The sequence below is a fragment of the Dromiciops gliroides genome, chromosome 6, assembly GCF_019393635.1.
Source record: "Dromiciops gliroides isolate mDroGli1 chromosome 6, mDroGli1.pri, whole genome shotgun sequence".
Classification (NCBI taxonomy): Eukaryota; Metazoa; Chordata; class Mammalia; order Microbiotheria; family Microbiotheriidae; genus Dromiciops; species Dromiciops gliroides.
This window is the reverse complement of record NC_057866.1, coordinates 236903272-236929488: the sequence shown is the minus strand read 5'-3', so window position 1 is coordinate 236929488 and position 26217 is coordinate 236903272. Positions and strand designations below refer to the sequence as shown.

Below are 26217 nucleotides of genomic sequence, written 5' to 3'. Positions count from 1 at the left end.
ATGCTACTCGCTTAAGATGACACAGACTTTCCATTATAATATATGAAATGCATCACCCGGAATCTGGTCCTTTGAAGATCAGTACTTGAGTAAAATAAGGATGCTTTTGAAGTGACCCAGAATTAAGGGTAGGCTTCCCCTGTTTCATCTGTGAGAGGCTTTCTGGAATCCGGTCTCCCCCAAAATAGCTATTCATGAACACCATGTTCAGTGTATACATTTATATTTGCAACCAAATGATCAGAGCAGTGAAATTATTAGGAAAGTTTTCCTTATTCAATTCCAAAGCTTCCTCTCAGCAAATTCTAACCATTTTTCCTACTTCTGCCTTATAGGACCAAGCAGAAAAAATATTCCTTCTTCCACATAACAGATCTTCAAATACATTCACTCATGTTTCTCTTTTCTGTTATCTTTGCTTTATTTCTCTCCTTAAATTGACATACATTATCCCTGTGTAAAGTTTCTTTATGGTAGTTTCATTTCTGCTTTCCCCCTTAAAAAAGGAAAATAAGTTCTTACTCACTTTAACTTCATCTTCCAAAATATCTCCTTAGCTAAGCAGAACATCTTGCACATTTATCAATTTCACATTGGAATACATTTTGGCCAGACATGGGCCCTCATGAATTTTAAGAGTACATTAACTGAAGGAAATTGTAATGTAGCCTAAAGGTAGTATGAGGGATAAGGAATCATGATATCTTGTTCAATTTCTGTCTTCTGAACTGTCAGCATCTTTGGACAAGTCACTCCCCTCTCAATGATTCATTTTTTCCCCCTCTGACCAATTGTTTGCAAATATGCAAGTATGCAATGAACCACTGATTGACAGAGTTCATGAGATGAGAGCAGATGCCAGAGAACTTCTCATAGATGTAACAGGGGAGGTCTATTCTTATTTCTGGGCCAGTTCATGTTCTTCCTTATTTTACTCAAGTACTAATCTTCAAAGGACCAGATTCTGGGGTTATGTGCTTCATGTATGATAATGGAGAGACCATGTCATCTTGGGCAAATAGCTTACCCTCTCTGTACCACAGTATTGATAACAGTAAAATTAAAGGGTTGCACTGGGCCATTATAAAGTCCTTCCTAGTTTTGAATCCTATAGATAGGCAAAACATATATTAAAGTGTCTACTATGTGTCAGGAGAACTGTTCAGAGAGAGTTTCACTGCTACTATCATTCAAGACATATGCTAATTGAATCGGTAGTTTGTTAGAAATTTTTGTAAAACTTAATCAAATGTTCAAGGGCAAGCTTTAATGACTTACCCAAAGTCAGAACTGATCAATGGTAGAGCCATAACTGAAACACAGATTACCTTATTCTCTGTCAAATTATCCTTTATGCTTAATCATTCAATGTATTTGAAATTAATTTTATCTTAGAACTCTTCTACCTATCTTTTAACAATCAATGATCAGGCTTTAGTACTTGTATAGAGATAGACTGGTGGACAATACGAAAGAACATGAAACATGCTAAACAGCCTAGCATGGTTTGGGGAGAGAAGAGGAATAAGCTATATTTGAGAACAAGTATTCTTTTCTCCTCTCCACTGAAAACTTCAACAATAGATATTGATAGTGTACAAAAACACTTATAGTAGCACTTTTTTGTGGTGGCAAAAAACTAGAAACTAAGGAGATGAACATTAGTTGAGAAATGGCTGAATAAGTTGTATATGGATATGTTGGAGTATTAATGTGATATAAAGAAGATATAAATGCTTTCAAAGAGACAGGGTAAGACTTATATGAACTGATGCAGACTAAAGTAAATAGAACCAGAAGACCAATTTATATAAAGGCATTGATATAATAATAATAATAATAAACCTTTGATAAACTGATAAAGGACATGAGAAGAACCTGAAGAATAATTTATACAATAACAACAATTTTGTAATCATGAACAACTTTGAAAGCTTTAAGAACTATGATCCATGTGATGATTATCCATGATTCCAAAGGACCAAGAATGAAACATATAATACACTTCTTTCGAGACAGTTGATATATATTTGGGATATGAGACATATTTATTGCCTATGTAACCAGTGAGGGAATTTTGTTTTGCTTGACTATCTATGTTTGTTATAATGAATTTTCTTTTTTTCTTTTTTCCCAATGGGATAAAATGTGGGAGAGAATTTCTCTTACAAATAGATCTCTGTTGATTTTTTCTTTTTTCTTTCTTTTTTTTTTTAACAGATAGGTGTATGTGTGTGGAGGACACACATTTGGAATGTTGTTTATACTTTGGATAAGGTCACTATGTTCATCTTAAGTGTTTTACTTTATTGTAAGAGACCTCTCAAATGAGGGTAATCTACAAATATTTGTAATGTGAAAACAAAATGAATCAATTCATAACTTCAAAACTATTTTTTAAAAATGATTACTTTAATCCCAATCAACTATAAGAAAAAAAAAAGGATTCTTCTGAATGCTAAAGTTTCATATGTACTTCCCAGTGGAAGTTATCAAAATTATATATGTGGGTATACATACATATGTGTATTTATATCACATATATGTATATATGAGATATGCATACATATGTGTGTATATATCTCTATATCTATCTGGATGTATATATATATGTGTGTGTATAAATGTATCTCTATGTATATATCTATAGAGATATAGAGATATATACATACATGCATATATCCAACTTTGGGTGTAGGAGGCAGAAATAATACATATATTCAAATGCACAGAGAATTTCCAAATTCCATGTTAGCTAAGTTTCTACTTTACTTAACTATTTTAAAATTTTCTTTACTTGTAACTGTTCACCCTATGATTGAGGTGCTCATCAAGAGGACAATGTTTAGAATGTGGATGAGAGAAGAGAATTAAAGAGAGAAGAGTACTAAAAAGATGAATTATCTGAAAAAATGGATTATTAGTCAATAAATATCCAAGATTTGGAGGTATAGTCATTCAAACTGTTTTTTATTCAGAAGATAATTCAAACTCATCATTGCCCGCACATTGGAGAAATTTCAACTTGGTTCAATTCAGTTAATTAAGCAAACATTTATTTATTGAGCTACCATTAGGAAGAGAATTTCGGGAATTTCTATGCTTGCATGCTAGGTGGACCACTAGGTGGTGCAGTGGATAGAGGGTACTATCATTTATATAATGATTAATATTAATTAAATTAAATTATTATATAGAATTAAATAAATTAAATTATTATAAATTATTAGATAGGTTATATTTTTATAGAGTACTATAATTTAAATGTGGACACCTAGATGGAACAGTGGATGGAGTTCTGGGCCTGGAATCAGGAAGACTCACCTTCCTGAGTTCTAATCCAGCCTTAGAAACCTACTAGCTGTATGACCTTGGGCAAGACACTTAACCTGTTTGCCTCAGTTTCTCAGCTGTGAAATGAGCCAGAGGAAGAAATATAAAACCATTCCAGTATCACTGACATGAAAACCCCAAAGGGGGTGGTCACAAAGAATTGGATATGACTGATATGACTGAATGAAAAATTCTTGTTTGCAGTGGCTATAGTTCAAGGGGTACTGACCAGTGAATGTGCAAATTGAACCTCAATATGTTAGTCATTATCACTTCTATCACATTATCCACCAGTGCTTTGTGTCATATAAAATTATCAGGAAATCATATTTACCAAGTTTTTATGTACCGTTAAGTACATAAACCTTACCTTAAATACTAATTCTCCAACTAGTCCATTCCATGTACCATCTTCTTGGGGACTCCCATACTTATGATCTGGTGCAACATAAATTTCATAGTTAAAGCCCAGGTAATTAGATAAGGCATCCAGAACATCAATGGAGAAACCTTGGTATTTCTTCGGTTTACCCAAGACATTTTCTGACACCATCACAAATGGTTCTTCCTAATGGAAAAGAAAAGGAGAATGTTAAGATCAAAATTCTGTGGTACTGATGAAAAGGCAAGATTTCATTTTTAGAGATTTCAAATATAACATGATGACTGTCATTTTAATAATTCTACAAATGAACACTACAAATGAGATTGTGATTAATGAATTATTAATGCCATCAGATGGCTAAGTGTTTTTAATCAATTGATTTCATAGATACAATCATCCCTTGAAATCTTTAACAAGATTTTACCATAACACATTTTTGATACAAATCTTAGTAAAAGTTCAAAGTCCAAAGTTCAGTCTTTCTTAGCATCCAAAGACTGAGACAAACACCATGTATTAAGACATCAGACAGAAATCTATAAAAATACCTTGTTCATGCTCATGAGATTTCTTGTGAAGATTATTGTCTGTGTGTTTGTATATATATATATATATATATGTTCACACGTGCATATGTGTACATATTTATATGTATATACATATACATATTATATATATGAAAGGTTATTTAAAATATATTTCACTTCAACAGCCTTCCTTCAGCAGTGCAGGAAAATTATCTAAGAAGCCTATTTTAGGAAAAAAAAATACATGAAAAACAGCTTCAGTGGAAATTATTTGCTGATAACTTAGTCTTCTGCATGTTTTTTTTTTAATTATTGCAGGTGTTATTGTAAAAGTATGTTCTACTCAATTAAGTTTCAAGGTTTAATAATGATTGAATCTTATAGCAGTGAAAGGTTTAAACTTATTTCTTAAGACATTACATAAACTTTTACTAATATTTTGACTGTGTTTAAATGATACAAAATCATCTAACTGAACAGTGAAAAATTCAATCAATCATCTGCTATTTTCTAAGCATGATAACAAAGATGTCATTTTGAAATATCTGGACATTGTGTAGGTAAGACTGACAAAAGTTTTCACTTTTCAACTGACTGTTTGGGAATGATATATGCTAGTTAGGGTCTATCTATTTATATGACCTAGGGAATTTTACATTGAGGCTTATCATTTGGATTATGTAGGATGAACTGATAAAAGTCATCTATCCATCTATCTATCAACTTCTTCATTCATTTATTCATTCCTTCATTCATTCACTTCAAGCTGTTGATGTTTAAATTTTTCATTTTTTGTTTCAAATTTATTCCCTTCTCCCACTACTCTCCCACCCATTGAGTAGGCAAGAAATATAATATGTATCTGACATATGAAGTCACACAAAACATATTTCTACATTAGCCATATTGCAAAAAAAAAAAGTAAGAAAAGTAAAGTGGAAAAATTTGGTTCATTCTACACTTAAAGTTAATCAGTTGAAATGAAGTAATAATTGTTCAGCAAATAGCACAGTACCTGGAAAATAGTAAGTGCCATATAAATGTTAGCTATTGTTATTATTAATTCTTTATCTAGTCTTTTTTTCTTCATCTGTAAATTGAAGGAGTAAGATGAGATGCGATGCCTCTTCCAGATCTAATTCTCTGACCCTGCGAAGTGTCACAGATAACATTATCCATATTTTCCAGATAAGGCTTGAAATTGACAGAGGTTAAATGAGTTACCTTTGGGCCCACAGCTACTCAGTGTATTTTATGGACCCTAATCTCTTTAATGCTGAGTGAGGCATTTTCCATTTTACCAAATTGCCTCTTAACTAAGATGGAGACTAGTTGGGAGAATATTTCCAAAGCATTCTGGTAGTCCAATAGATAGAATGTTGGGCTTGAGGTCAGGAACATCTAAATTTAAATTCAGCCTCAGATACTTTCCTGATTGTGTGACTGTGAGCAAGTTACTTATCCTTTTCACCTCAGCTTCCTCAACCGTAAACTAAAGAAAATGATAGCACCTACCTCCCAAGGGTACTGTTGAGGATCAAATGAACGTGTGTGTGTGTGTGTGTGTGTGTGTGTGTGTGTGTGTGGTGTAAAGCACTTAGCACAGTGCCTGACACATAGTAGGTGCTTAATAAATGCTTCTTTCCTTTCTTAAAGAGGCTATTGGGTGGCACAATGGAGAGAGAAATGGTTGGAGTCAGGAAAACCTGAATTCAGGTCTTTCCCCAGAACTTTTACTAGTTATGAGACCCTGGTCAAATCTCTTAACTTCTCTCATACTCAGTTTCCTCAGCCATATAACACATATAATTATTCACTTTACAGGGTTATTATGAGGAACAAATAAGGTAATATGTATAAAATGTTTTGCAAGTCTTCAACTACTATATAAATTCTGGCTATTATTATTAATTAATGCTTCTAATCTTCACTCAGGAGAGTAACAAATTTACTTAAACTAACCTTTTAAAAGTGTTTTCCACTGACTAGATCCAAACAGGCCATTAATAGAATGAGAACTAAGATGCTGAAAAGCTGCCTATTAAATGAAAACAAACTGCAGATTCTGATTTACTCATCATTTGAATGATAGATTCTTTAAGACTGAGCCTAAATTATAGGAATACATGATGCTTCCTCAAGATATGTATGGCTTATAAATTTAAAAACATGGCAAAAAAGCCACAGACCTGTTTGCAAAAAAAGAGTGTTTCAGGAGTTAATCATTTTTATATTAGTAAGGATTTATTCATCTCAGTTGTTATTAACTGCTCATAATTCTGAATTTGTATTCAGCCACTTAAAAACACACATACAACCCAACTGCTAATTGTCTTACTGATTTCCAACAGTCCTAGAAGCTTGGAGCTTTGTAGTTAATTAACATTTTTATTATAAATTATGTAATATTGTTTTCTAATGAGAGACTCTTACCTCCACCAGCAAAGAAAAGAAAAAAACAACTCAAATAATTTTTCATAATCATATAGCAATGAAAATTAGAGATTTTGATATCTTCTTTTTTGTTGACCACTAAAAACTGTCATCCTTTAAAATTCTGCTCATATACATAGAAGTCAAAAGAAATTCAAAAAAGGAACCATAGGATTTAATCCCCCCACCCACTCAAATGCTGCTGGAGATACAGAGGTTATCTTGATGTATTGAATGAACCTATCTTTTGTTTTGTGTCCAGGAATAGAAAAAAATCATCTACTGTGATATATGCAAAATCTGTGACCAACATTCTTTGAGGACAGCATCATTTTTCATAGAACGCATCTAAGAACTAGAAAATTTTTCAAAGGCACTTAGGTAAAGTAAGGTAATAGGATTGGGAAGATTAGTCATAGCGAGGAGAAAACAGGAAACAGGAAAGTCAGCAAGTATAGCAGAGAGTATGACTGATTTAGAGTCACAGGCAAAGCAATTAAACTCTCTAAGCCTCAGTCGCTTAACTCTCAAAAGAGAGGCTTGGACTATATAGCTCTTGTCTCTGTTCCAGGTCTAAGATCATATGAGAACACAATCAGCTGAAATGGAAGGGAAGCAGGAAGGTGATGCAGAAGGAAAGAGTATTAGAGGGGGTGACTAAACAGGATGGCAACAATGGCTGGAGCTACAGAAAGTTTTGAAAGGGTTTGTCCAGGAAGCTATCTTGTGAAACACATATTTAGAAAACATTATATTAAACTTAAGGTCCAACGTTTTTATAATTTTTTGCCACAAAATAACTATTCATTATAAATTATAGAGTATTTGCAAACATTCAGTCATCTTAACTTCCTTAAACCCCAAATCTATTTAAATCAGATGCTTCTGTTTTGTTAACTTCCAAGGTAAAACAAATCTTTTAAATTGAAAAACAGTTTTAGAGTTGGTAAGATTAACTCAAAGAAATAAGTTTTGGCAAATGAGATATCTGATTTCTGACAATGACATCAAACTATGACATCTGTATCATAATATAATTAGTGAACAAGGAAAATAGAGAAAAAGTGGATTGATAACACACACAAAAGTAAATATGAGGGAACCAAACCAAATCAAATGAAACAAAAGAGAAATCACTTTTCTTTTTGAATAACAGAAATAAAATGAAGAAGTAAATATATATATATATATATATATATATATATATATATATATATATATATATATATGTCAGAAATGTAAAAGGAACACTTCCATTTTCTTTCCTTGACCTGGCCCTTCCCAAGCAAAAGTTTGGGAATCTTTTTCAGAGGCTTAGGACATCCTGTAAGTTAGATACAGAATAAATTTCTGAGACTACTTTATCAGTAGGAACATAGGGCAATTGGGTGTTCTTATTATTCAGCAAAAAATGGCTCCTAAGAAACTTTCACAAATTCATGTCTGCATTCAAGATGGGATATCAAAAATACGACTTGTGAAATGGCAGATTGTAGCTTGAAGGGAAAGATAGTTATATTAAAAAGCAGCAAGGCTATTGGAGAAGAACATGATAAAAGATAAGTCTGCCCATCTATGATTGGCAAAAGTAGTGGCCTGTTGGAAACGACAGGTGTTCCCAATGAGAAAGATGGCATAGTTAAGAGCTATTTATCTCATGGACATTCATTAAATGACAATCAATATATCATCTATAAAGATGAAGGGAGGGGGAAGCTAGGTGGCACAGCAGATAGAGCACTGGGCCTGGAGTCAGGAGGATCTGAGTTCAAATCTGACCTCAGACACTTAACAATTACTAGCTGTGTGATCCTGGGCAAGTCACTTAACCCCAATTGCCTCACCAAAAAAAAAAAAAAAAAGATCAAGGGAGGTCATCACACAAACATTTTAATACTGGAAAATCATATATGTGGAGATATATTCTTAAAATGATGTTATTTCTAGGGAGACTATAAGAATTTAGTTATTTTTCTTCCATGTATAATACCAATGGATTTTAATAATAAGTACTATACTACAAAATAGCAGGGAGGGACTGGTGGCAGAATTGGGGTTGGGAATAAGAACAAAAGAATGCTTCCAAGTTTGCATTCTGCATAGGCAGTGTTAGGCACTATTTAGAGAGTATGGGAATTTATATGTTCCTGCTTTAGCATGGATTCTTTATTATATCAATTTTATTATAGGAACTCAAGATCTCAAGTAGTAGACCACATTTCTCAAAAATGTTCTATACTAGCCCAATGACATTGTTTTCTTAACTATCCATTAAAGATTCTCTCTCTTAAATTCTTTGTTATAGAACATAAATAGAATGTTCAGTGAATAGTAAATTCAGAAAGCATAAATTAACTTTTTTCTTTTTGAATATTTCTCCTATTATTATTGATAATAAACTCTATGTAAGCAGGGACTATGCCTTATTTTCTTGTGTACTCTCCACAGCATATAGGATATACTCAATAGTTATTCACTGTGAATAAAAGCAAAATTTTTAGTTATCATAAAAATACAAAAGCTATTATTGAAATGTCAGTCCTCAACTCATATTAAATTAAAAAATACAATTCACATTTTATATATGGGCATATATATGCATGCTTTTATAATATTATTTCAAAATGAAACTTTAGTTACAGATACTTATATGAAATTCATGTTATAATTCACATACTACATATTGATAAAAAATTCAGGTGGCAGTCATGATTTCAGAAAAGGCTACTTTAAAAAAATTAAAAGATAATCAGAGGTTCCAACCATTCTGGAGAGCAATTTGGAATTATGCCCAAAGTGCTATCAACTGTGCCTACCATTTGACCCAGCAATACTACTACTGTGTCTTTTCCCCAAAGTGATCATAGAAAAGGGAAAAGGACCCACATGTACAAAAATATTTATGGCTGCTTTTTTTGTGGTGGCAAGGAATTGGAAATTGAGGGGCTGCCCATCAATTGGGGAATGGCTGAACAAGTTGCGGTATATGAATGCAATGGAATTCTACTGTGCTGTACGAAACGATGAGCAGGAGGAGTTCAGAGAAACCTGGAAGTACTTGCATGAATTGATGATGACTGAGATGAACAGAACCAGGAGAACATTGTACACAGTATCATCAACATTATGTGTTGATCAACTGTGATGGACTTGATTCTTCTCAGCAATACAATGGTCCAAAATAGTTCCAAAGGACTCATGATGGAAAATGCTCTCCAAATCCAGAAAAAAGAAAAAAAAAGAACTGTGGAATATGGATGCAGTTTGAACCATACTATTTCTTTTGTTTTGGTGCTGTTGTTTTTCTTTTTTGAGGTTTTTCCTTTTTGTTCCAATTCTTCTAACATGACTAATGCAGAAATATGTTTAATGTTATTGTACATATATAATCTATATCAGATTTGTTTCTGTCTTGGGGAGGGGGGAGGGAGGGAGAATAATTTGAAGCTGGAAATCTTATGAAAACAAATGTTGAAAACTATCTGGAAAATAATAAAATTCTTTTATAATTAAAAAAAATCAGAGGAGTGACATCATGTTTAAAGGCACCATACATTCTGAATTTCTATCAATATTTCATATATGTAGGGGCAGCTAGGTGGCACAGTGGATAAAGCACCGGCCCTGGATTCAGGTGGACCTGAGTTCAAATCCGGCCTCAGACACTTGACACTTACTAGCTGTGTGACTCTAGGCAAGTCACTTAACCCTCATTGTCCCGCAAAAAAGAAAAACAACTAAAATTTTTCATATATGAGCACTAGATAATAGCATCTATATTCTTAAAAGTTAACTTAAAAACTTAAATTTGAAGGTTCATCATATTATAGGGAAGAATATACAGTAAAACTATATTAGTATATAATTTATGGGATTTCCATGTATACCCTTTCAAAAATGGATATCTAACAAAAACATAAATACAGAAAAAGTGAAGTACCTGAAGAGAACTTTAGAAAAATTGGAAATCACATATCTCTGTTGATTATTCAATGGAAAGAGAAAGAAATTTAGACATTTTCAGCCACTAATAGTAGCTTTACAAAAACAAAACAAAACAAAAGAACAAAAAACCAGACTATGTATTAGGGCATAAGACTTCACAAATTCAAAGAAAGCAAAAATGCAAAATACATCCTTTATTGAGTATAATACAATAAAATAATATTCAACAAGGGACCCTTGAATAAATTATTAAAATTAAGTTATTACTAAATCAATAATTTAATCATAAAGAATTGGTGGATTGAAGAACAAATTATAGAAGCCATAGAAAATTTATCAAAGGAAATTATAAGAATGATGCTACATATCCCTAATTAAGAGAATATAACTAAAGCTTTCTTAAATGGGGAAAATTTTAATCTCTAAATGTATTAACAAATAGAGAAAGATCAAATAAATGAATTAGGCATGCAATTAAAAAAATTAACACTACAGTAGAAATCATAAAAATCAAATAGATTTAAAAATTGAGAGCACAAAAACAAGCCAAAACATGAAGTTGATTTAAAAAAGGTGGCAGGGAGAGAATTCCCAGTAAGAGAAGAAATATAGTATCAGAAAATATTTTGCCCAGCTGTATGCCAAGAAAACTGGGAAGTAAAATGAGTCAGTTGCTATAAAAAAATGGAAGGAGAGGGGCAGCTAGGTGGTGCAGTGGATAAAGCACCGGCCCTGGATTCAGGAGTACCTGAGTTCAAATCTGGCCTCAGACACTTGACACTTACTAGCTGTGTGACCCTGGGCAAGTCACTTAACCCCCATTGCCCTGCAAAAACAAAACAAAACAAAACAAAACAACAAAAAAAATGGAAGGAGAAATGGAAGAAGAAATTGATTATTTAAATAATTCAATATCAAGAAAATAAATTGAAGAATCCATAAATGAATTCTCTTCCCCAAAAACTCTGCATTTATTTTCATTCACTTTATTTTATGTATTATAATTAATGCTCTTTGTTTTGCTTTTTTTCTTTGATGAATTTCATAAAGACCAATACAAATTTCTTATATGCCCCATACTTGTTGGTCTCATAATATCCCATTACATTAGTGTAATGTGAGGGGGCAGCTAGGTGGTGCAGTGGATAGAGCACTGGCACTAGACTCAGGAGGACCTGAGTTCAAATCCAGACCCAGATGCTTGACGGTTAACTAGCTGTGTGACTCTGGACAAGTCATTTAACCCCCATTGCCCCCCCCAAAACCAAAACAAACCAAAGCAAGAACAAAAACAAAAACATTAGTGTAACGTGCAATTTGGCCATTTCCGTATTTATTGACATTTATTTCACTTTTTTTCTTTAACGGTTACATAAAATGCTGAAATGAAAATCTTTGAACACATAGCTCTTTTTATTGCTGGATTATTTTGTTTTGTTTTGTTTTTTGAGGCAATTGGGGTTAAATGACTTGCCCAAGGTCAAAAAGTTGTTAAGTACCTGAGGCCAGACTTGAATTCAGTTCCTCCTGACTCCAGAGCCAGTGCTCTATCTACTGCGCCACCTACCTGCTCCAGTTGCTGTTTTTCTTTTTTTAAAACAATGAATTAATTCTTATATCTATTCCAGTTAAGTTGTTGGCATGGTAATGAAACATTATGATACTTTCCTCCATTTAAAAAGTTATTTGAGTTTTGGAAAAATGCTATGAAGCCTTACTATGTTTATTTCAAGTCCTACAGATCTCTTATCCACTAGAAAAGCAGAAAAAATTCAAGTTGATGAGTACTTAATGCAGTACATTAGTACCATGAATTGATACAATGAGTTATATTACTCAAAGATTATTTCTGAGAAGAAAAAAAAAGTAGCACTTTCCACAACCTAAGAAAAGAAACACAAGCATGACATTTATCGCCATAGATATCCAGAACTCCTCTTAGAAAGATTCTGAACAGGGTTAGATTTAGAGCAAAAGTCTTAAGCTTTAAGCCATTGGATTTGTAGGTACTATGGACTTTAGAGCTTATCTAGTTCAACTCCCTTATTTTATAGTAAATTGAGAACTCAAGGGATTAAGTAAGTTGCTTAAAGTACATACCAAAACTAGAATTCAAAACTCAGTTCCTGTGACTCAAATTCTATACTCTGTGCTATAATGTTTTCAGGGGCTAAAAAATCAGTTCTGCCTTTTCTCTCATGCGTTTTCTACCTCTGCCAAGGTATGAGTGCTTCGACACAAAAGCAAAGCACAATAAAATAGAAGTTCTCTCTTGTTGCTTGTTGGTCCAAATGATCTAAGGTCTTTAAGAATAAGGTGACAGGTTTTCTATTTCTAGTGAGATGATTGCTTTCTGACTGATGTACCTTTTCTCTTTTGATTTTATTACAAGGCTCAGTGGGATATTCACAGGAAAAGACCTCCTACATAGCAGGCTGAACAGAAATAGAGAAGAGAATAGAAACTTGAGAGTTGGAAACAGATCTGTGGGGATTAATCAGATGTGAGGAAGCTTCAATTTTGAAGCTGCAGATGCAGTCCTCTGTTCTTCAGAGGGCAGTGAGAGTATCTAATTATAGCAGTAATTAAAATTCATAAAACATATCAAATTGGCTTGTAATTCTCTGTATATTTTCTGAACCCAAAGGGATATAGCATACCGAATTCACTAAACGGAATATCACTGAAATAAGAAATGCTGCTAAAATATAAACAGACTGTCATAATTTACAGCATAATAAAATGTTATGCTTAGGCTAAAGTCAGCCCTTGAAACATAATCACAGTTTGTAGGCACATTAAACTATGCATTTGGATGGAACAGAACCTTAGTCATGACAGGAGGTAAGTACTGGCCAAGATACTTTATTACTGCATCTACCTACAGATATTTTGAGTATGTTCCCAAATGGAAAATGCACACATTTCATCTGTTGGGTCAGCTTGATCCTTGAGGCTACTGCCCAAGAAAGAAGTCATCAAATAAATGCAGGCTATCAGTTAAGCTTATTGGATACTTGCTTACCTTTACCCTTTGCCTTTTTTTTTTTGCGGGGCAATGGGGGTTAAATGACTTGCCCAGGGTCACACAGCTAGTAAGTGTCAAGTGTCTGAGGGCGGATTTGAACTCAGGTCCTCCTGAATAATGGGCTGGTGCTTTATCCACTGTTCCACCCAGCTGCCCTTCCCCTTGCCTTTCTAAAAAGTTAAATTCATTACTTTCAAATGTTAATCAGTTAGTTCTTTATTCTCCACAAAAGTTGAGAGAATATTCAGTCCCTAATGGTTCATTTTTAAAGTGCTCTACTGGCCAGAGTTCCCAGGATTACATTTAACTAGGGACAATTTACTAGCTTGTTATTTTAAGTGAAAAATAGTGTACATGGTGTGAGGATCAAGGTATAAAATCTACTTGAAATATTTAATTTTCTTATTACAGAAATCTTCCCACTATCAATCATTACAAAACATTTAAAATCTCAATGCTAGTGAGGAGAGAGGGAGAAGGAAGGAAAAAGGGAACATATAAAATAATGATGTGATTCAACCGGCAGAAGTCAGGAAATTAAAAAGGTACCACTTTTCATCACTACAGAGAATGAGGAATTCCTAACTGGGAAAAGTTTAAATATCAAGACATGTGCAAGCATAGATCCAATTCAAAGTGTGATGGCCTTTTTGTTTTTAGGTTGCATAAATTACCATGCAGTTGACAGTGTGGAGAGAGTATAATGACACCTTAAAAGTCAAAACTCTTTCTACTGTGGCTGAATATTAAAGACCCTAAGGAGTACATTCTGAAGGGCTCTAGTTCTGCCTTACTTTTCTTGGCCTACTTTTTGATTTCTTCTACTTCTCAGCTATGTGTCATGGTTGTTTGCTTGACTGACTCCAGCCTCCCAAGAGGGAGCTGAATTCCAATAGTACATTAGTTCTCCAGAACCTGACGGGTGAGTTAGCTGCTTCCAGAGTAGAATTGGAGTGGTTTCTGAGGTGTGTTTTCACTTTCAAACTACATTAGAGCACCATTTAGTGCAACTGAGGAGCAATTGGACAAATTTTATACTCGACATTTGAAGGTGCTAATGTGCCTCCAAAAATGTCCAACTTCAACCTGAGGGAATAGTTTTCTCATGTCTAAGAATTTGGATGCCCTTCTGGGATGATGGTGGGGAATGACTAAAGCAGTGCACAGGTGTTTTCTTTTCTTTATTATTATTATTATTATTATTAGTGAGGCAATTGGGGTTAAGTGACTTGCCCCACACAGCTAGTCACACAGCTAGTAAGTGTCTGAGGCCGGATTTGAACTCAGGTACTCCTGACTCCAGGGCCAGTGCTCTATCCACTGTACCACCTAGCTGCCACTCTTTTTTTTTTTTTAAATAAACATTTTATTTAAAGTTTTGAGTTCCATATTCTATTCCTCCTTCCTTCCCTCCTCAAGCTTCTCCCTGAGGCAATAAGCAATCAGATATAGGTTATACACATGAAATTATGTAAAACATCACAATATTAGTCATTTTGTATAAGAAGACTCAAATAAAAGAAAACAATGAAAGAAAGAAAGTAAAAAAAAATAGCATGCTTCAGTCTGTGTTCAATCAAATCAGTTCTGTTTTTGGAGGTGGATAGTTTGCTTCATCATTAGTCCTCTGGGATTATTTTGGATTGTTGTCATGCTGAAAATAGTTAGGTCATTCACAGTTTTTCATTGAACAATATTATCACTGTGCACAACATTCTCCTGGTTCTGCTCACTTCACTATACATCAGTTCATATAAATCTTTCTAGGCTTTTTTGAAACCATCCTGCTTGTCATTTCTTATAGCATAATAATAATCATTACAATCATAACCACAGATTGTTCAGTCATTCCCCAATTGATGGACATTCCTTTGATTTCCAATTCTTAGTCCCTACAAAAAGAACTGCTATGAATATTTTGCACAGGTCTTTTCTAACTACTCTTCCCATCAAAGCTTAAGTCTAATTATCAGACTATAAATTGAATTAAAGTTTAAATTGAACTCTGTTTGAAGGGATTTAAGTAATATAAATAATAAATTATATACACAAATACAATAAATAAATAATAAATATAATAATTTGTTATGCTTTATCCATCAATTTACCTTATTGATATTTTTGATATCTATGAAATCTCTAATGAATCAGCTACTTCCTGAGGGAGAGCTAGGCATTTGCAGAGTTTAGGCCACCATTTTCAATATACTTAATCAATATGATAATGGTACCTAATCCAACTTTATTAGTTAGTTCATCTTAATAACTGTGAAATATTACATTGCAAAAATAAAACTAAAATAAAAACCAGTTTCATGATAACTTCATGAAGGATAGAAAATTAAATCAATACTTAATTAGTTGGGTATCTGTCCTTTATGATGCCAAACAATTTAACTGATTTCCCCCTGAATTTATGGATTGTTTTATATTTTTTACTTCCACATTAAGAGTTTTCCAAGTTGTTTCCTTTTTGATTTATATTTCTAAACCTTAGTGCCTGAACATACTAAACTTTATGAAGCTTTCATGGAAATAAACAAAAGGCATTTAAAAAAAGAAGAAAAAAAGGACCCACATGTACAAAAATATTTATAGCTGCTCTTTTTGTGGTGGCAGGGAATTGGAAATTGAGGGGATGTCCATCAATTGGGGAATGGCTGAACAAGTTGTGGTATATGAATGTAATGGAATTCTATTGTGCTATAAGAAACCATGAGCAGGAGGAGTTCAGAGAAACCTGTAGGGACTTGCATAAACTGATGATGAGTGAGATGAACAGAACCAGAAGGACATTATACACAGTGTCATCAACATTATGTGTTGATTGGCTGTGATAGACTTGATTCTTCTCAGCAATCCAATGGTACAAGAAAGTTCCAAAAGACTCATGATGGAAAAGGCTCTCTAAATCCCAGGAAAAAAAAGGAACTGTAGTATATGGCTGCTGATTGGACCATACTATTTCTTTTATTTTTGATGCTGTTGTTTTCTGTTTTGAGGTTTTTCCTTTTTGCTCTAATTCTTCTCTTATAACATAACTAATGCAGAAATATGTTTAATGTTATTATGTATATATAACCTATATCAGATTGCCTGCTGTCTGGGGGATGGGGGGAGGGAGGGTAGGGAGGGAGAAAAATTTGAAATTGAAGGTCTTATTTAAACAAATGTTGAAAACTATCTCTAAATGTAACTGGAAAATAATAAATTATTTATATGAAAAAAATACAAAAAATAGCATAGAGTGAAGTGAACAGAACCAGGATAATAGATTATAATGGAATAAAAATATTTTAAAAGTAAACACTTTTGAAAGATCTAAGAGCTGTGTTCAATACAATTACAAACTATGATGTAGAATGCTCCCACATTCTTACAAAGAAGTCATAGATTAAATGGGCCAAATGAGATACATTTTTAAATATGGTCAAGTGGGCATTTATTTTGCTTGACTAAATATTTGTTACAAGCATGTTATTTTCCTCTTTTTGGTGAATAGAACTAGGAAAGAGAATAATAATGATTAATTTTAAAAAATGAAATAAGAATAAAGTAGTTCTATTATTTTACAAAGCTAATTAAAAGGTAACTGGGTAGTAGGGGAAAAATAATCAACTGAACTCTCCCCAACAAAAACTTAGAAAACACCTCACAATGAGTCCTGATCAATAAATTAAAGAAAAAAATCACAGGAGTCCTTTTTTCAGTCCAGGTCAGCATAGGGAGAAAGAGAGTTCTGTGGATATCAGGGTTTATCCAGGAATATAAAATGTGAAGTATTCCAATGAACTGTAAAAAAGGTTAAATGCAGTATGTAAGGGAAAGATGAAATCTCCAACTCATAACAGGATACCTCAACTTTGTGTAGGATTCAATGTGTCAACTGGCCAATCTGTCACTCACTACCTAATTCTGGGTCACAGATCCAGGGTGGACTATGGAAGGTATCTGAACCTAGGAATGGTGTTTCAGAATGGGGAGTGGTCACAAATCCTAGTCTACCTACTGAGAAAGGAAGAGGTTTAGAAGCAAATATCTTCTGTGTTATCCTGGAATCTACCACTTCCTCCTATGCTGTTTGATCTTCAGCCTCAGGTGACCATGTTCTTTCCATCTCATATTGCATCTGAGAGAAGGTAGTAAGGAGCCAAGCAGGCCAGCTTTCATCTGTGACGCACTAGACAGCTCCTATATTCTGTCATCAGCTTGGTCTCTCAATAGTGATAAAGAGGACCTTTAGTGCAAAGAGGATCAAGCTCTTTGACTTCAGATCTTTGTCCCCTGTTATGACTGTCCCTTGAGGGAACAGAAAAAAGGAAAGTGATGGAGAGTAGGACTTGCTTCTCCTGCTGCATAGGTTCAACATCCATCTTGTGTTGTGCTATTTTCTGCCTAATTTCCAGTCTTCAGAGGGAAGAGGAATAGTGAAATAGAGCTTCCCCTGTGATCATCTGACTCAGTGCCTTCCACCTCATGCTTCATTTGTCTCTAGTTTTCTCTTCAACTTCCTCTGGGAAGCGAAGTGGCACCTTCCACCCAATGTTGAAGTCTCCCACTTAGCCACACTCCATATATCACAGTGATTCTTAAATCCTGTAGGTCATCATCTGAATTTCATTCCCCATCCTCCACCATCCAATTCTTTATTCTCAAACCACTCAACCCTTATACCTTAACATTCCAACAAAATACTGCCCTTCTCTTCCTCTGTGTCTTATGGAGTTCCACAGATAGAAAACTTCTTTCATTTCATTCCTTCCATCTTCTACCTGTTATTAAAATCTGACTCCTCTTTGATGATGCAGCTTCCCTTGCCACCCCCTTCAGTACACCCTGCACCTTTACTCATTTTCCTCTCCTCACTGGATGAGGTGGGAAAATTCTTTTGCTTCCTATTGCCATTTCCAGGTTTTCTCCAATCTCATAATTAGTAACCTCTCTACCTTTAAGGTTCATCTTATTCATCACTATCACTCAATAAAAATCCTTGTAGCTTAGGGACAGATAGGTGGTGCAGTGGATAAAGCCCTGTATTCAGAAGGACCTGAGTTCAAATCTGGCCTCAGGCCCTTGATACTTACTAGCTGTACAAGTCACTTGGACAAGTCACTTAACCCCCATTGCCTCACCAAAAATAAATAAATAAATGAATTAATGAATAAATAAATAAATGAATGAATAAATAAATAAAATCCTTGTAGCTCAAGTCTACAAAAATCCAGGTCACTCCTTTTCTCTTGATTTTCTAGCCCCCTTATAATTTTGCCAATTGTTCCCTAACAAGACTCAACACTGGATCACTCTAGTCATCTACCACCTTTGCACACACACTGTGGAACAAAGGTGGAGAATCACACAATCATTTCGATTGGATCCACTACAACCTCAATTAAGCCTCACTCCAGATAGGCAATCCTCCCACTTTCTACAGTGTCTAGTCCAAACCTTTTAATCCTTCCTTAAATGTCCCAAGACTTTCCCTTACCCCTACCTTCTCAACTGAGACCCTTGCCTCAGATTTTACAGAAAAAAAATTGAGGTCATTTATCATAAGAGTTCTCTTCTCCCCTCTTCCTCATCTGCTACCACTATTTCCTCCTTTGCCTTGTTTCAAATAAAGAAGTAGCCCTACTCCTTGCCAAGGCAAAACCTTTGGCCCACACAGGTGATCAAATTCCATCCTATCTATTCTAGTAGACTGCCTCCTCTATGATGCTTACTCTATCATTGTCTCAACATCTACTAGATATTTCCCTACTGCCTACAAACATATCTATGTCTCTCCCATCTTCAGAAAACTCTCACTTGATCCTTCCAACCCTAACTATTGTCCCACATCACTTCTGTCCTCAATTCTTGCACTAAATTCACCTTAATTCCTTGAGAAGGCATTTGCAATGGATGGCTCCACTCCCTTTCCTCTGTCTCTTCTTAAATCTACACAATATGCCTTCTGAGCACTCTCTCCAAAGATACCAATGCTCCTCTCCTAATTGCCAAATCTAATGAGCTTTTTTCGGAATGAACGTACTTCTTGACCTCTCCGTAGCCTTTGACATCATTGATCATCCTTTTCTGCTTGATACTCTTTACTCTCTAGGTTTTCAGGACACCAATCTCTCCTGGTTCTCTTCCTACATATCTGCCTGCTCCTTTTCAAGTCTCCTTTCTTGTATATTCATTAAGAATGCCATGCCCATTAACTTTTCCCATTGGGGTGTTTTCTGGGTCCTCTTCTCTTTTTCTTCTATATTACTTCACTGAATGATTTCATTGGTTCACATGTATTTAATTATCATCCTTCTACTGATGATTCTCAAATCTATTTATCCAGCCCTAACCTCTCTTCAGTTTCACATTTTCAAATGCCTTTCAGGCATCTTGAACTAGATTCTAGTAGATATCTTAAACCACTGCATGTAAAACTGAGCTCATTATTTTTTTTTTCTTTGGTGGGGCAATGAGGGTTAAGTGACTCGCCCAGAATCACACAGCTAGTAAGTGTCAAGTATCTGAGGCCGGATATGAACTCAGGTCCTCCTGAATCCAGGGCTGGTGATTTATCCACTGTGCCACCTAGCTTCTCCAAGCTCATTATCTTTTCCCCTAAATTTTCCCCTCTCCTAGCTTCCCTATTACTTTCAAGGGTACTGTAACAATTGGAGTGACACCACCTGCTGGAGAGTTACTGTAGGAAAGCTCCGACATGAGGAGAAGGCATCTGAGGGCAAGCCATGTGGCTTGGGAAGTCAGTTCCTTGGCGTCAGGAAGTGATGTTTGATGTTTCCAGGTTAGAAAGGAGGCTCGTGGGATAAAGAAGCTGTGGTTCACTCTCTTTCTTCAGGACTCTTGTGAAGAGTGGAGCAAAAATGCTGGCTCCCTGAGATAGATAGCTATAGGCATCTAGGCCTCTTTCTTTCTCTTCAGCAAATTCTTATTCTCCTTAATAAATGCTTAAAAGTCTAAACTCTTGCTAAAGCTTATATTTTATTGGCAACCACTCATTAGATATTTTAGACAGTATAGCTAGATAGCAACTTTACAGTACTATCATCTTCCTAGTCCCCCAGGCTTGCAACTTAGGTGTCATCCCTCACTCTTCATTATCACTCATTCTCCATATCCAATTTCTTGCCAAGCACTGTTGATTTTATCTTTGAAACATCTTTCAATCATGCCACCTCCTCTTTCCTGATACCATCACAACCATGTTACAGGCTCCCATTATCTCATGTCTGCTAGTTTCTTTGCCTTCCACAAGTCTCCTCCTCCTCCAATCTTTCTCCATTCAGCCACCAAACTGATTTTCCTGAAGCACATTGCCCCTTACTCAATAAACACTACTCATTCTCTATCACCAAATATAAAATTCTATGCGTAGCATTAAAAACCCCTCTTAACCCAGGCTCCCTCCACCCACATGTTTGGTCTTCTTTTACCCTACACTTCACTATATGCTATTTGTTATAGTGGCACTGGTCTCTTTGTTTCCCAAATAAGATTGCTCATCTCTCAGCTCTGGATGGGCTATTTCCCAAGCTTTAAATTCACTTTCTACTTATCTCTACCTCTTGGTTTCCCTGGCTTCCTTCAAGTTGCAGCTAAAGCTCTATCTTCTTCAGGAAGCCTTTCCTAAAATCCTTCTTAGTTCTAGCACCTTCTCTTTGCATATTATTTTAAATTTATTTTCTATTTAGATTATTTTTACATATTTGTTTGCATCTTGTTTCCCTCATCAGATCATGGGTTCCTCCTACCTGAGCCATCTAGCTGCCCCATGCCTAACTTTCAATGTCAATTAATCTATCCATTAATCAACTGATCAACAACTATTCTATGAAGCGCTTACTCTGTGCCAGTCATTGTGCTATGCATTAGGGATACAAAGAAAGGCAAAAAGAATATCTGACCTCATGCTGTTTACTTGCCAATGGGTGAGAAATACTGTGTGTATAAACACCCACATGTGTGTGCATATGTAGATATGTATATATATTCATGTTTATATTAGTGTATATATTTTATATATATATATAAATATAGTACACTATATATATATATATATGATCTATGCCTATACATATATTGCACACGCACACACAGAAGATAAATACAGAATAGAGAAAAGGGAAGGCAATAGCAGCTGAGAGAACCAGGAAATGCCTCCTACATAAGGTGGTGTCTGAACTGAGTCTTGAAGGAAGTCAGAGATTCTAAAAGATGAGGGTGGGAAGGGTGAGCATTCCAGGCAATAGAAATGTACAGAGGAAAGGCCTAGAGAGAGAGAGAGAGATGTGTGAGGAACTACAAGTAAGCTACTAGGACTGGATAAAGAATGTGTAGAAGGAGGTAAAGTGTAAAATCAGCAAATGTCACAGAATGCTTTAAAAAAAGTTATTTTAAAGAACATGTTTTAAAAATCTGTCAGCTTAGAGAAGCAGCTTGTATTACAGATTCAGAGATGAGATCAGTATCAGGAAGACCTGGTTTAAATCCTGCCTTTGACACATGCTGGCTATGTGACCCTGGGCTACCCTTCAGTGCCCCAGTCATTTCTCTGGGAGTTTAAGTTTCAGAACTAATACTAACCTGCGTTGGTAGAAATAGTTTCCTCAAAAGGATTCTCTATACCAATGGAATCAGATGTCAGGTCAAAAAAAAAAAAAAAGCTATCTTCTAGCTGAAAGTTCCTTGAGGTTTTGTTTTGTTTTGTTGTTGGCATTTTTTATTTAAATGTTTCTTTAAAAGTATTATAAGTAGTCAGTATGACAAAGTAACCTGGATTTTAAAAAATATTTAAGTTATAAAGTTATCACAAAGTAAGTATTATACTGAATGTCAAACTTATAAGTTCATTTTAGCCAGAAATTGGTCCATATATCAATTTATTGCTATGAATTTTTAGAAGCATTTCTCTGCATTTTAAAAACTTTATCTTAATGTTAAATCCTAATCAATTATAGAACACATAATTTTTTTAAAACCGTGAAAGAAATTGACTACATAATTAAGCATGGCAATATATAAGCTCAAGGATAACAAACCTTATCTTTTTATAGCAGAAAAAATGTATATTTAAAATCTAAAGGTTAAATATATATATTTTACTCTGCCATTTTGGGATTGGAATGTTACAAAAACTTTTGAAAATATATGTACATTAAATACTTTTATGGGAAAAAAGAAAATACATGTACATTTTACTCTTTTTATTTCTCTGAATTTACAAATAGTCATGTCAATTTTCTTAAACTGCTACAGAAAAGTAGTGGTCAATCCATTAAAGAGTAGTTTCTCAAGTAGAATTTTAAAATGTTTTTTCATCATTCAGACCTAAGTTAAATTTAACTTTCAGAAAAGAAAATCAACTATATGTATATGTATATAAGTACACACACACACATACATATACACACATATAAATCCAAATGAGGAAAAGAGAAGGAGGTTGATTTTCCTAGTGCTAAAGAGCTAGTAAGTGCCTGAGACAGAATTCAAACTTGGGATTTCCTGACTCCAACATTCTAGGTACTGTACCATCCAGCTGCCCCCTGTAGCTTGTCTAGATTTTCTCTATCTCCATACAACTAGAATTTTGTTTTTTGCCATAGAAGCTATTTGGCAGTTCTTCAATAGCTTCTAATTTTTTTTTACCCCAATTCTCACTCCCGCTGGAATTTAAAGGGTCTCAGAATTCAAATAATTTCAGGCTTAGACTTCAAAGAAAATAAAGGCTCTGAGACTGGGTTCAAAGAAGTTCAAGGAAGTTGCATGTACTTAAAGCATCAGGATTACTAGAAGGATAATATGACTGCCATATAGGGTAAACAGAGAGTAAATGAGATACACTGGAAACCTAACCACCATTTATAGAATTGCTTTTATGGGAAACTATTTATAAATCAATACATATGCTAGCATTCTTCCTTATCCATAACTAAATTGAAATCCATAACTTATTTTTCTCTTGTGTCTGTTGCAATTAGGCCAGTTTTTAAAGTTTTCTCAGCTGGATGCCATCCAAGTGAATAGAGGCGAATTCATTTCTTTGCCTTTGAAGTATTTTTCCGTAGAAAGACATAAGCATGTGTATTTTTCAGGTAATCGTTTTTCATTATTTATTTATCATAATTATATTCTATTTGTGAAAGGAAGCAATCTATAGAATTTGTTCATGTGGAAGAAAGAAAGCTTTGAGACAAAGAGTTGTACATAAGAAAAAAAATACTGTCATCTGTCTCAAAGTGAGTATAAATAGTGCAAGATCTTATTCATCTCAACTTTTTTGCACACCAAACAGAGAAACAGGAAGTGATCAGTTCTATATATACAGTAGTCACTGGATGTTTATATAAAGCAAAAATGCTTCTAGTGTTTAAATAAACATGTAGTTAGTTATCAGGATATCTAGTTATCCAGCTTTATGATTCACTGGTTCAAAGGACCAGAATTCATTAGGAAAAATGTACTCAGGTGATTATTAAGGTTGTATTACCTGGACATTAGATGCCTATTGTAGTTTTCATTCCAGCTAATCAATGTAAATTGGTTAATTAATATTAAGGAGGTAAAGATGGGTTGACTGACATTGGGGAGACTAATTGATAATTTATATCGGAAAGATGATAAATGGTTAATTGATAAAATTGATAAATGGTCAAATAAAACAGTAGGAATTTGTAGCTATTAGAGAAGCATACTGTACAACAAGTAAAGGGGTCCCCACAAAACCTGAGGGGAGTACCATCCTTACTTTATGGATCCAACCTTTTAGAGTGTTGGTTGATACAGAACTCCAGAGATAATATATGCTAAATATAGGGCCACATCTATGATAAATATTGGGCCCTTTGTATTTGTGGGGACCCACTGATGAGGTCCTCCACCAAAGACCCTTTCCTTAGCTCTGGGGAACCACTAGAAAAAAAATTAATTATCTCCTGATCTTAGTTGAATGAGTATCCCAAGAAGGGAACACTCCAATGGCTAGTTACAACAGATCGATTAAAGCTCTCTGAGATCCCAGCAACAACTGGTGTCCCAGAGCTACTAAGTGTGTGGCAGCCAAGTCTGGTAAAGCAATAGCACAGAAGCCAAGAAAGTTATTGATCTAGCCAAGCATTCGGTGAATTGACCTATCATATCACTGAAGACATCAGATCCTGAAAGGGAACAACTCTCTCATTCACAAACACACACACACACACACACACACATATACATATATATGTATGTGTGTCCATGTATATATATGTGTGTGTGTGTGTGTGTGTTTATGTATATATATATATGTATGTGTGTATATATCTATCTACATCTATATATCTATTTATCTATCATCTATCCATCTATCTCTTGCTACTGGACCCAGATGTCTCTGTAAGAGAGAGTGAGGTTGGTGACCTTGCACTGCCCTCCCTCACTTAAATCCAATTCACTGCAAGTCATGACTTCATAATCCTCTTTGAGAATGAAGAAGAAACAACAACAACAATTTTAAGTTTATGCTCACTCTTCACAGGGATTGTGTGTATGTGCATGAAGAGTGTACACATGTAACAGGAGAGTGAACCTCCACATTTGGGGGGATTTTTGGTATACTATTCTTCCTCAGTAAAATAACTTGTTAAAAGTAATTGATGCTGCTTTTTTTGGCTTTTTTTTTTGTTAAAACTACTTGGATGACTGATTTTCAGGGGAGCACACCTGATAGGCACTTGTGAATGATAGCATTAGAAGTCTTAATTCCTAGAATCCTGGGACCCAACCTAGCAATGTAACCTCGCTAAGCCTCGGGGAATTTCTTCTGACTTATCAATGAAATCATGGTCCAACCAGGTTCAAGCTGCTACAGGGATACACGTGTATGTACACATGTATGTTTACTTTGTGTATGCATGTACACATACATATGTTTATGCAATGCATCCACCCCTATACCCATATACACACATGTAAGTGTGCACACATATGCACATGCACACACGTGTACACATATACATATTTATCTATAATGCAGGTTTGTATATGTGTATATATAGGTATGTATATATAGAGAGGGCTATATAGGTGCGTGTACCTATAGACACGTGTGCGCACACATACATGCATACACATACATGTGTATACACATGTACATACACACATACACATATATAGTATGCATGTTTGTAGTCAACATATAGATATGAATGTTAAGTATTTCACCCATAAGGGAAAATGACTACTAAGAATTAGGTAGAGATATCTGTTCTACTGACTGAGGAGTTTACGCAGAATTCCAAAGTTCTGGGACTTGACTCCAACCTTGAGGTTGAACTAGCTGATGGAAAGGAACAGGATAAAGAAGTTTGAGAAGACTGGGCAAACCACCTGACAGTGACTCAGTTCCCTCCACTAAGACTCTGGAGATGCTGGCCTAAGGGATGGGAGTAAAAGTAGATGATATTCACTTTTACTGATTATAGTTTTATTTAGAAATATTTTTGCAAGAAAAAAACAACACTAGGCATTACCTCTGATGTGAATGTCATCTTTGCTAATGCCTGGTTAATGGAAATGAT

General features: G+C 34.7%; 1 protein-coding gene across 2 annotated transcripts in view; it reads right to left on the bottom strand.

Annotated features, from left to right (window-relative positions):
- Positions 1–26217, bottom strand: part of GRID2 (glutamate ionotropic receptor delta type subunit 2) — a 1875262-nt gene that overhangs the window by 430550 nt on the left and 1418495 nt on the right. For both annotated transcript variants that reach the window (XM_043971982.1, XM_043971983.1), the window contains one exon: positions 3704–3901. In XM_043971982.1, the coding sequence (XP_043827917.1) occupies positions 3704–3901 (198 nt within the window). The remainder of the gene's footprint in view (positions 1–3703; positions 3902–26217) is intronic.